Source organism: Panthera uncia, chromosome B4 (genome assembly GCF_023721935.1).
Source record: "Panthera uncia isolate 11264 chromosome B4, Puncia_PCG_1.0, whole genome shotgun sequence".
NCBI lineage: Eukaryota > Metazoa > Chordata > Mammalia > Carnivora > Felidae > Panthera > Panthera uncia.
In genome coordinates, this window is record NC_064809.1 from 10564958 (window position 1) to 10577186 (window position 12229).

Below are 12229 nucleotides of genomic sequence, written 5' to 3' on the forward strand. Positions count from 1 at the left end.
GGTGGTGGAGGGGCGGGGCGGGGTCGGTGGTGGAGGGGCGGGGCGGGTCGGTGGTGGAGGGGCGGGTCGGGGCGGGTCGGGGCGGGCCTGCGAGAGGAGGCAGATCTGGGCCCAGGCCTGAGTGTCCGATCCAGTTTTGCCCGCGGCCGGGGGCGGTCGAGGCGCCGCAGTCCGGCGGCCTGCACAGCGGCTCTCAGGGCGTCCGGCCCTCCGGGGTGTATTTCTGGCTGCCATGGCCGCCCTCGGCTTGCGGGCCTTCGGGACAAAGAGGCTCGGCTGGCTCCGGCGCAACCCGTGGGCCCCGCTCTCCGCCGGCTTCTGCAGCAGGGGGCCCGGGCCGCGACCCACCAGCGCGCGGCAGCGGGAAGGCATCAGGTCAGCGGCGGGGCCATCGGGCGCCCAAGCCCTCCCGGACCGGCCCGCGGGCCGAGCGGGGCGGTTCCCAGGTGGGGGTGGGCGGCAGGGACACTGGCGTGGGCAGTCACCCACACGGAGGCCAACGAGGGCTCGGCCTGGGGTCAGCTCCGCCCGCTAGGGACCGCAGTTTCTCCGTTACGGCTACATCTGGCCGGCGGTCCCGAAGGAACCCGCGGACACGGTGTTTCCTGAAGTCCCTTGCCTGGGCACGGTAGCATTTGGGACCCTGCAGGACACCGGAGAATTTCAAGTGCGACAGGAGAATTTCAAGTGCGACAGCCTCCAAAGGTCCCAGCGCTCAAACTCCCTAAACCGCCATGGCCACGGAGCCCAGTCCTCGTTGGACTTAAGGCGCGGGGTGGGCCGCTCGCCAGGTGGCCTTTGAGAAAGAGGGTTTTGTGCTTCTCACAAACTTGACCTAGTTCCAAGGCCAGGTTAGGCTTAGCGGAGCTGCTCCTTGGCCCTCCCCCAGAAGTGCCCGCGGCGGGGCAGGTAAATATGTAGGATGAAGGACACACTGTACTGAGCTCTGCCCTTTGGCTAAACAAACCTAAAACCGGTGCACAAACTGGAACCGGATGAAGTAGCAGCAGTGAAAGGTGAAGGGCCCCTAGCCCCATCCAGGCCTCACCCTGATGTTTGCCTGGCCAGGGCAAGGGTGCAAAGAGAGGCCTGCCCAGCATGCTAAGCAGTTAGAAGTTACAAATCAAACTAACAGCTAAATGTTTTTTTTCCTACCCTGACAAGTGTTATCTTTGTAAGACCTGGAAGACCATGCTTGAATTTGTAATCCTCCGGCTCCTAGGAGTTCCCCTGAAGCAGTGGAGAGCCAGCTGGTGCTTTTTCTTTTCTTCCCACCCGGTGCTTACCCCCTCTCACCTGTCCACCCTTCCTTCCTGCTGCTCTGCCGGGAGCTTGGTGCCCAGGTCTGCAGACACCCACCCAGCATGCCTGTATTCTCTCTTTCCCCTCACCCCCTGTAAATAATTGCTCTTGGCCACCCAATGGGCTTAAGGGTGCCCACTGCAAAGCCAGAGAATTTCAGAGTCTCAGATAACTGCAGCAGGGTTTGGAAGGGGGTGGTGATTTCCAGGCTGGCACATCATACTGACTCCTTGCTCACCTGGCGGGCCACAGCTGGAAGAGGGCCAGAACAGGGTGCTCTAAAGGGCAGGGCCCAGGCAGGGGTCCTTCCTGCCCATTTTCAAGGGTGGTTCTGCTTCTGCAAATCTGGTTCCACCTGATCAGCAGCCTAACTTCTGGCATGGCAGCCAGTTGACCAAAGAAGGTCTGACTGAGTTCCCCGGAGCTAAACATGAATCAGAAAGGGAGATAATGGGGAGAACCAATCTATCATAAAATGCCTGACATTGTTTGGTAATTAGGAACCTCCAGATCCAGCCCTAAAGCAGTAGTAAGTTAAGCACCGAGTAGGTGAGATTGAACAACTCAAGTCACACTAAGCATTCCTTTTCAAAGCTGTTTCCCTCAGCAGTAGTACTGTCATGGAGTGAAACCAGCCAGGCACCGGGTACTGTGCTAGGTACTGTACGATCCTTACCCCTAATACCTAACAGCCTGTGAGGCAGATTATGTCGTCCCCACCCTACAGTGAGGACACAATTTCAGAGAGGTGGCAGCCTGTTCAAGGCCACACAGCCAGGAGGAAAGAAAGCTAAGGAGGCAGGAAAAGGTCCATGTGCCCCCAGAGTTGTTTCCACTCTGCTGTGTAGCCCAGTGCACTTGCCACTGAGGTTTAAAAGAGGTGACAAGGGGCGTCTGGGTGGCTCTGTTGGTTAAGTGTGTGACTGTTGAATTTGGCACAGGTCATGATCCCCAGGTCGTGCGAGCCTGCTTAAGAGTGTCTCTCTCTCTCTCTCTCTCTCTCTCTCTCCCCCCCCCCCTAAAAAAAAAAAAAAAAAAAAAAAAAAGGTAGCCAAACACTAGGTGAGGTGAAAATATACAGGAATTTGGTGCAATTGGCTGTGAGAAATCGAAGTGCTACTTGGGGTCATTAATTCAGTGAGCAGGTACCTGTAGAGTGTCTCCTCTGTGTGTGAACATGACCATGCCTCATCTCATGGACCTTCTGTTGGTTTACAATGATGTGATGGTCTCTAGACAGTTGCCGGGGGCATCTGCAGGGCCCATCACTTGCCTTGCACACACAAATATTACACTTTTTGTCACATGCTGTGGCGGTGACCTCACTCTTAGTGATTCCCTCCCTCTTTCGAGGGGCGGCGTTGGTGAAGCCGTAGGTGCAAGGCATCACGCGTTTTGACCCAAGAGAGCCATTGGGAGAATTCAGACTGGTAAAATTTTTAGGAGGGATTATCAACTAGGTGTGATGACCAGTTGAATAGGAAAGCAACAGCATGGCTATCAGTTTCTGGCTTGAGCAACCGAGTAGCAGCACTGAGATCAGGAAAGGAGGAGAGAGGAAGATGCCCAAGGGTACCTCAGTCCGGGGGACCCTGGACTGGATGTGCAGACCTGGAGCTCAGGAGGGAGGTCTGAGTGAGAGCAAAGATCGGGACTCCTCAGCATAGAGGTACCAGTAGAAGCCGCGGCCATGGTGAAGTGGACCCGGAAGCACATGGAACAAGGAGAGAGCAGGGGAGGGAGCCCTGAGGATCAGTTAGGGCGTAGCAGAAGGCTAGGCGCCCCTCGAAGAAGTGGAGGGCGGGCTAGGGAAGCACTAAAGAGATGTGCTTCCAGAAGGAGAGCATGAGCCAAACGGCCATTGGATTCGGTTCTGGCAATTGGGAGATTCTCGGTGAGAACGGTTTCCGGGGAGTAGCAGGAACAGAGGCCTGGTTACACCGGGTTGAGAAGTGAACTCGGCAGTTTAGAGCACCCTGACAGGGCGTGGGACGTGCCAGCCAAAGGGTTAATGGGCCACATAGGAACCGATGCTGCCACGCAGCCAGGGCATCTAGGGGCTGGCATCTCTGCACAATTTTGCCAGAGGCCTCAGAATTTAAGGCATATGTCACCTATGGGATGGCAGCGCTTAGCTTTGCTACAGAAAGCACGCTCATGATTTTACTGGAAGGTTCGTCAGCACTTGTTACCACACCCCAAAACGTGGGTGTCCTAGTCTACCAGCATTATCGGCTGCAAGTCCCTTGGTACTTCGGAGGGAATGTGTTCGTGAGAAACAGAGCGGGTGAGTGTCACAGGCACCTGCAGATGGCAGCCGAGCTGGCATGGGGTTCCAAAGAAACCGGTTCTTCTTACCGCGCTGAAATAAAGTCCGTCACCAAAGTGGTTTTCCAGAAAACAGTGGCAGCAGAAGGCTATTACAGGAGGATCCAGGCTGACACACGGCAGTAGGAATATAAGATTCCAAAAAAGGACGAGAAAGGCAGAAAACATGTAGGTGGGGACCGATGGGAAACACGTCTTACATATAGGACAAATAGTCTGGTGCTTGGCTCCCTGCCCAGTCCTTATAACAGTAAAAATGAGACATTTTCTGTGTACGGGAGGCCAGATGACAATACCACTCATTTTAATTAGCATGTGGGATGCCTGAAAATAGCGAGAAGACCTTTGCATGCCAGCTCTTTGTCGGATGACACGTCCGGAAGAGCCTTCTTGCTGCAAGCGCCTGCCCTTTTCTTCTTCACATATTGCCCATTCTCAGCATAAATTATTTTGCAGAATTACAGGATGCCACTGTAAGGAACAAAAAACAACAGGAAAATGCTGTCCCATACGCATATTGATAGCTATAACTGCACTGCTTCCTCTACGGGGTGGACAGGAGGAGACTTGGGGCCGTATTTTCATTCTGGGCTCCTTCCCCGGCCTCATTCTTTTGAAGAAGCAACCCGAAGGTCACCACAATGTGGCAGTTTCCCCTGGCGCCCACCCCTGTCTTCTCACAAACCTCACCGCCTCTCAGTATGGGCAGTGGTTTGGGAACTGTCGCAACCTGCCCTTTCTGTGGCGGCGACAGTCATGGGTCTGACAGCGAACGTGGAGAAAAAGAGAAACCAATCCAGGGAAGGAGGGAGAAAACCCGGCCCACATTTCAGCTGGTCTCCTTGTTTTGACTTAGCTGTAACTCTAGAGGGCAGAGCCTCTCAATTGCCACCCATGGTTCTTTTACCTGGCGTTTTAAAAATAGCTCCCAGGTTAGAAAGGGATCACGGAGGTCCTCATTTGTTTTGACTCATGCTCGACCCAATAAGTATAAAACGTTCTTCCCAGGAACATTGTCTTGAGTGATCCAAAGAAGAGGAACGCGCTGTCATTAGCGATGCTGAAATCTCTCCAAAGTGACCTTCTTCACGAAGCGGAGAGCAAAGACCTCAAAGTCATTATCATCTCAGGTATTTATCTGATATCCAACCTCAGTGCTCTGCAGTACCCAGAAGAGGTTTCTCAAAATTCTTTGGTTATCTGGGGCGTTCCCTCACTTAACGGGGTGATTGTTTTTGAAGCTCCTTTCAAGAACGTTGATTCTGGAAAACTCATGTGTAGCGGGGGCCTTGATCCTGACACTGTCAACCGTGGGAAGTATAGCAAAGATTACCGCGCAGTGAGAATATGTGCCTTTTCCTTTTTGTCGGATACAAAACACCACTGCCACCATCCTTGGCTGTGCTGGTCTTCCCATCAAAGTCAGAGAACGGATTTCTTCATGGACCTGATGAGATGGGTTTAATCACCGATCCTTTCGGTAGACAACCTAGTTGGCTAGGACAGGCTGCTTGGGGCACTTGGTTGGTTTGTCTTTTGGGTTCTTAACTAAGCTTTCACCCGAGATCTGTGGTCTTCTTCGGTGGTGCCAGAAAGCATATATTTTGCTCATTTCTTTCCTTGCTCTTTTTCCAGGAAGAATTTTTGCCAGATCATCTAGTGAGGATGACAGTGGTATAAATAACAGCAATGCCAGCATTTTAAAGCAACCACAGAAAAAGAAAACACATGATGCCCTATGAGGCATCTTAAAAATTTTTTAAGAAATTAAAAATTAAAAATAGTTATTTTTTAAAATTAAAATTTTTAAAAATTAAAAATAGTCATTTTTATTAATTAATTATTTATTAATTTATTATATATATTTATTATATATAAATATATATTATATATTAATATAATATATTTATTATTTAATTATTTATTATTTTATTATTTATTCATTATTTATTTATTTATTTATTATATATTATATTTATTATATTTATATATAAATATATATTTATTATTTAATTATTTATTATCTATTTATTATTTATTTTTTATTATTAATAATTAAATAATCATAATTATTTTATATAATTATTTAATTATTTATTACTTATTATTTTTAATTAATTTTTTAAAAATTAAAAATTAAATTCGGTGTTTCTGGAGGCACTCAGAACGTTACCTCCCTGTCTGTGGTTGAATATAAATTTTCAACGTTTTATACGACGAAGGGAAATTGTCCTGCAGCCATGGGGGTGTAACCTGGATGCAGCAAGGCAGCAAACTCTGAACCACACAATTTTTTCACTTGTTTAAAGGGAATAATGTCGTCTGTCCCAGCAGCCACAGCAAAAGGAAAATATAAGAAAGCGTTAGCGGCTTATCAGTGGGATTACATGTCACCATTGTTGTTAATGACAACAGTAACAATAAAACCACGTCCTCAGATCCCTCATAAAAATAAGGGGGTTCTCCTCACACTCTGCCCTTCCTGGATTCCAACCTGTGTGGGTGGCCATTGTCTGTAGACAAAGGACAGGGACACGTGGGAGGCACGCTGGATTTGACGGGCCTATATGAGTCTATACGCTCAGGCCAGACCGAGTCCAGCAACAAAAGTGTGAATCCAGAGGGATAAATCTGGAAAGAGTACGTACACTCGCCTTGGTTCCTGAGCCTTCTCCTTGCTGGAATTACATGTTTCCGCTGGTCCCTCCAGAGACCTTTAGGAACAGATGCCTCACCTTACTCGGTTACTTTTCAAGCTAAATAGAATTATTCTTATCCAAATTGAGCCATTAACTTTCTCTGAGTGTCCACAGCATCCATACTATCGTTAGTTACCCGGTAGACAAGTCAGTCCCAGAGCTGGCCATTTACCCCCGTCTTCTTTTTCTTTTCTCAACTGGAAACATTTGTAGCGGAGGGGCCTGTATTTTCTTCTGGGCATGACTTAAAGGAGCTGACGGATGAGCAGAGCCCGGATTATCATGCCGAAGTATTTCAGACCTGTTCTGAGGTAAGCCAGGAGGACGGTCGGTCGGCATTGCAAGCCCGGAGATGTTAATTACGTGAACGATTGAATTAGGCTTCCAAGTTACAGATGAGGTTTTTATCTGTGAGACCTAATCACTGCAAACTGGTCACTGGTGAATCCTTCATCCAAGCCACCGTTTGGTTTAGATTTTTAAGAAGGGACCATGGTTTGCGATTGATCTTGTTATGTGCCAGAGAAAGTAAAATACATCCTGGCACTGGTGGGTTCTACCTCTGGGATTATGGGATATGTCCTGGTACACATGTCTTATGGAGGAGATACAGGGTGGGAATGTACATCTTTAGAGGGGAAGAACCTGAGAGGAGTATCATTTTTAAAAATTTTAAACTAAAACAACCCTGTTAATGGGAAAGAGGGAATATAGGTAAATGGAACAGCCATAACGATTTTAAAGATTATTTTCAAACCCTTCTTCCAACTAACCTTTGTGATCCACTCCTCCAAGTGGGAAAATTAGCTCCTTCACGTTGACGTCTCTTTAACCATATGAAGGAGAGGAATTGCAGACAGAGAGGAGGAAGAGGAACAGAGAGTTTGGGATGATTTGTAAATATATTAAATCGGCCCCTGGATAATAACAAATTGAATACAGAATCCAACTTTAAGTAATACATTGTTCATTTCATGGCTATTTATTGAGCACTACTGTGTGCATAAGACTTATAAGGCACTGAGGGAAATAGAAGGAAAAACAAGTTTCCTGCCAAACTGAAACTGGAAATGTAGGTGAGAAGCAAGACACAAAACCATTTCATAACCCCATCCTAAGATTACTTAACCTAATTTTTCATGCATTCATTGACTTGTTCATTTATTTGGCCATTAATGATTCCACAAATATTTAATGATACCTTCTATACAGACAAGACAGAGGTGAGCAACAGGGAAGCAGACAGAGGTGATTGAGATACCTTCTCGACCACCATTTGTTTTCCCTGCCCTTCCAGAACGCCACAAGGAAATCCAATTATAGTTTTCTCATGTCAAGGAGGGGTAAGACAGAAAAGCAATTGATTTGAGGCTTCATAGCGAGGCAGAAGTCTTGGCACTCAGACCAGAGCGAAGTCTTAGGTCTTTTGTTTCACATTAATGATGTTTATGTAACATTCGAGCTCTTGTGTTTGCCCAGGCTTGGTGCTTTAAAAGTTATTTTTCGACTAATATCCAGTAAAACAGAAAATCATCAAAGAGAACCACTAGACCCCTTCCATCCCCCCTAAAGGGCCTGCTTTTATCACTCTGCCGTGGTGTCTTCACGAACTGAGATCTAAACGGGTTGGCAAAAGGGCCACAGGGGGACCAGGGCTCCTTCAGAGGATAAAGGCCAGATTTCGTGGAAGCTTGCAACCCATGGATGCCTCAGGCTCACCTTTCAGAACACAGTGCATAGCAGGACCTTGTCCTAACATAGGGAGATACAAGTGACAGTGCACTGATTAACACTTTTTCTAAGAAAATCATAATGTCCTGGGTAAATACGAGCATCGTGAACTTGGGCAAGGTTTCAATCTCCACATGTAATCAACAGACAGATTGGGACAGAGTGAGCTAGATATTTCACTGTTTGGTTCATGCATGAGAAGACAGGGTTTTGGAGAGGAAGGCAGAGATTCCTGAACTGGCTCAGCATCTAAACTACAGCAGGTTCATTACAGAGCACAAGTACCACCCGATAGTTAGTTATTTCCAAATCAGGAATAGGAGAAATCGAGAATGAGGAGCGCTTGGCTCTGAGAGACCAAAAGTAACCCTCTGTGGAGCTGATTGGCAGATTTCACCGGACACCTATCCCTGCGTCTTTCCTGTTGAAGTTTGAAGGTGGAAACCCTAGTCCAGGAAGAGAATCTTCTCTTCCTTATCACATCCTCACACTGAAATGGCAATGGAACAAGGCCTCTCACTTTTGGGGAGTAACACAGGGCCCTTAGCAGTGCTATTGAGTGAAGCTAAGGTAGGGTCAAGTTTATGTCACATTTTGGAGCAGGCACAGCCAGGAAAAATACTTGGTTCAAGAAAGTAAACTAGGAGGGATAACCAAGTCCTGACTACCAAGGGATTCAATATCCCAGCTGATTTATTATCTAGCTTGTCTTTGTCTTTCCTGAATTTGCTCTCTAACTGTACTTAAAATACTTTTTAATGATAAAAATAATAAATGCTTATTATGGAAAAATTTGAAAATCTAGGAAAATGAGAGGAAGGAAAATAAGCGATTGATACTAGACCATAATCATACCACCCAGAGTGAATGCTAATATTTGGTATATTTCTTCTGAATCTTTTCCCATGTGATCCTATTTGTCTGAGTAATCATACATACGTGCAATTATACCGTATAATTGTATAACATGACTGTATCGTTGAATGCTTACCATGTGCCAGGTAATGTTTTGAGTACTTTAGACATAGGAATGTATGTAATTCTTGTGTTCTCTGAGATTGGTACTATTATAGGGCTCTTGGGTAGCTCAGTTGAGCATCTGACTCTTGATTTTGGCTCAGGTCATGATCTTAGAGTCATGGGATTGAGCCCCGTGTTGGGCTCCATGCTGAGCATGGAACCTGCTTGGGATTCTCTCCCTCTCTCGCTCTGCCCCTTCTCCCCCCTGCCCCCCACTCACACACACTCTAGAATACAATACAATACAATACAATACAATACAATACAATACAATGAAATATTGGTACTATTGTTATGCCCGTTATTATCCCCAGATGTGAAGACTGAGGGATAAGCAGTGGCTAAGAGGTCAACTGGGCACCAAACCCCAGCAGCCTGCCTCCAGACCACTACACAGGGCCCAGCCCATCAGGCTAATGTGTCTTGTGGAAACTCTCATAATGAGAACACAGCATTCCTTTCAATGGACATTTAGTTTACGTAGCCATTTTTCATTATTGATTGGTGTATATTTATGTTACTTAATTTTTTACTGTTATAAAATAATTTGTGAGCATCATTGTCCAGACAGCTTTTTACCCTATTTCAGGATTACTCCTTGGAAGTAATCCCTAGGGGCGCCTGGGTGGCTCAATCTGTTAAGCGCCAACTCTGGATTTTGGTTCAGGTCATGATCTCACAGTCTGTGAGTTTGAGCCCTGTCTCGGGCTCTGTGCTGACATTGCTCTCTCTCTCTCTCTGTCCCTCCACTGCTCACTTTCTCTCTCTCTCTCTCAAAATAAATAATTAACATTAAAAAAAAAAGAGGTAATCCCTAGATGAAAGGCATGAATATTTTTAATACTGTCGGTACCTACTGCAAGTATTTTCCGACCAGGCTGTAGAAAATCTTAGCACATCGTAGATGGCAGGCAGGAGACACAGACTGTTCTGTGCTAATCAGAGCCAAATAACTTTTCATAAGGAACCAGTTCTTAGGTGACAGATGACACTCAGCCAAAAAAAAAAAAAAGTCTGTCTTTGCACAAGACATTGGAAGTTCTCACGCGTTTTTCTCCTTGCTACTGCATTTCACTGGGAATGAGTTTCATCCCCAGCCATCCTAACCCTCACCGAGAGCACACGAACTCCACCATGAACAGTCTGGGGTGCAGATGTAGATATGTGCATTCTTGTGAGGAGAGGATCATTAGCATTGATCAGGTTCTCAAAAGGTGGCTCCCCCCCTCAAAAAAAAGTCCAGAACGAGTACTATAGAATATATCATATACTTAAATATCCGATTGGTTATTTTATAATAAAACTGGCAAATATCAAATGTTTGTGAATGCAGAAGGCTAGGTTCCTTGGGCAGAATCTTCAAATCAATGAAAGTCATTTTTTCTGGGTTGCCGCCATGGGAAACAAGTCCAGATGTGGTCCTTCCTTCCCGCCTGCCCTCCTTCCTGCCAAGGTTCAAAGTGCGACCATTTATACATTGAAGTCACCATAGCAACGCAGTCTGTTTAGAGCAGCAAGAAAAAATGGAGAAATAAGCCAAGTTATTTTGTAAGCTGCAAAAATAAGTTAAAGTTCTGGAGATTTATGGGGGGTGGGGTGTCACATGAGCAAGTTTTCGGCTCCTCTCTGTGCCAGTGGCCCTGTTTGGGGAATTTTATTTTGATGACAGCAGGGTGTCCCCTACCACTTTAATAGAATTGAGAGAGTGTTCATAGTGGTAATTTGGGAAGTAATTACTAAGGAAATTGCCTTCCAGTTCCTTTCCACCTTAATTTTTCAAGGATGTACCAAATACCAGTTTCAGACTCAGGAGGAGGGCTCCACGCAGACACGGTTCCCTCCGGAGATCAAAATCGCTCTGTTCCTCAGTGGGGCTGCCGGGAGAGCAGCGGGGACTGTGGCCTCACAGAGGCGCCCTGCCCGGGAGGGAAGACCCGGGCCTTGGGGTCCGCCAGACGCAGGTTCAGACCCCTCTGCCCCTCGTGAGCATCTCCAGTGTTGGCCGCTTACTTCCCCCTAAGCTTTCACGTCCTGGTTGTGGAACAGGGGCTGTTCCTTCTGTGGGTCTCGGGAAGACCAACTAGTATGGTCTGGTTCACAGTCGGTGTTTAATGCCAAGGTAGTTTTCGCGCCGCCTTTCACCCTTTTTTCCAGAGCCTGATACAATGATGCATCCGGAAAATGCTCTGAAAATGGTGCAGTCACATAACATGATACACGCGTTCACGTTGGACCTCACTCCTGGATGGAAATGATGTGGTGTGTCTGCTCCTTCAGGTCATGATGCTGATCCAGAACCACCCGGTCCCCGTCATCGCCATGGTGAACGGCTTGGCCACCGCCGCCGGCTGTCAGCTGGTTGCCAGCTGTGACATTGCCGTGGCGAGCGACAAGTCCTCTTTTGCCACTCCAGGTGTGAACATTGGGCTCTTCTGCTCCACCCCTGCAGTTGCCTTGGGGAGAACAGTGCCGAGAAAGGTAATGTAACTCCCGGCATCCCCTCCAGCTGCGGTCCTGTGCGTGTGATGGGTAGTTCGAGAATTCGCTTGTTATAAATACCGTTTGAGTCACGACATTCTGCCCAGCATGTAGCTGGCTGGATGTGCCACGATGTCCCTTCTGATGCCTTGTGCAGCGAGGGAGTGTCCCTTCTAATTAGTGCCTCTTCCTCTGAAGCTTCTCACCGTGGGCTTGTCTGTGGGTCACCCCATTCCAAACTTGCCTGTCCCTCAGTACAACTAGTTAGGTTTCTTATTTGTTTTCATAAAGGCACACATTTTTGCAATCTTTTTTTTTCAACATTTATTTACTTTTGAGAGACAGAGACAGAGCATGAGCAAGGGAAGGGCAGAGAGAGAGGGAGACCCAGAATCCGAAGCAGGCTCCAGGCTCCGAGCCATCAGTACAGAGCCCGACGCGGGGCTCAGACTCATGAACCACGAGATCATGACCCGAGCAGAAGTCAGATGCTTAACCGACTGAGCCACGCAGGCGCCCCTGCATTTTTGTAATCTTATTGGCAATGCAGTTGACAGTGAGTTTTGTTGTACCATAAGGTGGCCCACGAGACATAATGGCATGGTGACATACGCCAGTACCAAAAGGCTAGGATACTGGCATCACTGGCTTATTGTTTGCCAATAATCCGT

The 12229-nt window shown here is 47.2% G+C and overlaps 1 protein-coding gene across 2 annotated transcripts in view; it reads left to right on the top strand.

Annotated features, from left to right (window-relative positions):
- The first annotated feature begins 84 nt into the window (after nt 1-84).
- The window catches only part of ECHDC3 (enoyl-CoA hydratase domain containing 3), a 35091-nt gene continuing 22946 nt past the window's right edge, over nt 85-12229 (top strand). For both annotated transcript variants that reach the window (XM_049626857.1, XM_049626856.1), the window contains exons 1-4: nt 85-375; nt 4639-4760; nt 6543-6640; nt 11358-11558. In XM_049626857.1, the coding sequence (XP_049482814.1) occupies nt 233-375; nt 4639-4760; nt 6543-6640; nt 11358-11558 (564 nt within the window). In that variant the 5' untranslated portion in view covers nt 85-232. The remainder of the gene's footprint in view (nt 376-4638; nt 4761-6542; nt 6641-11357; nt 11559-12229) is intronic.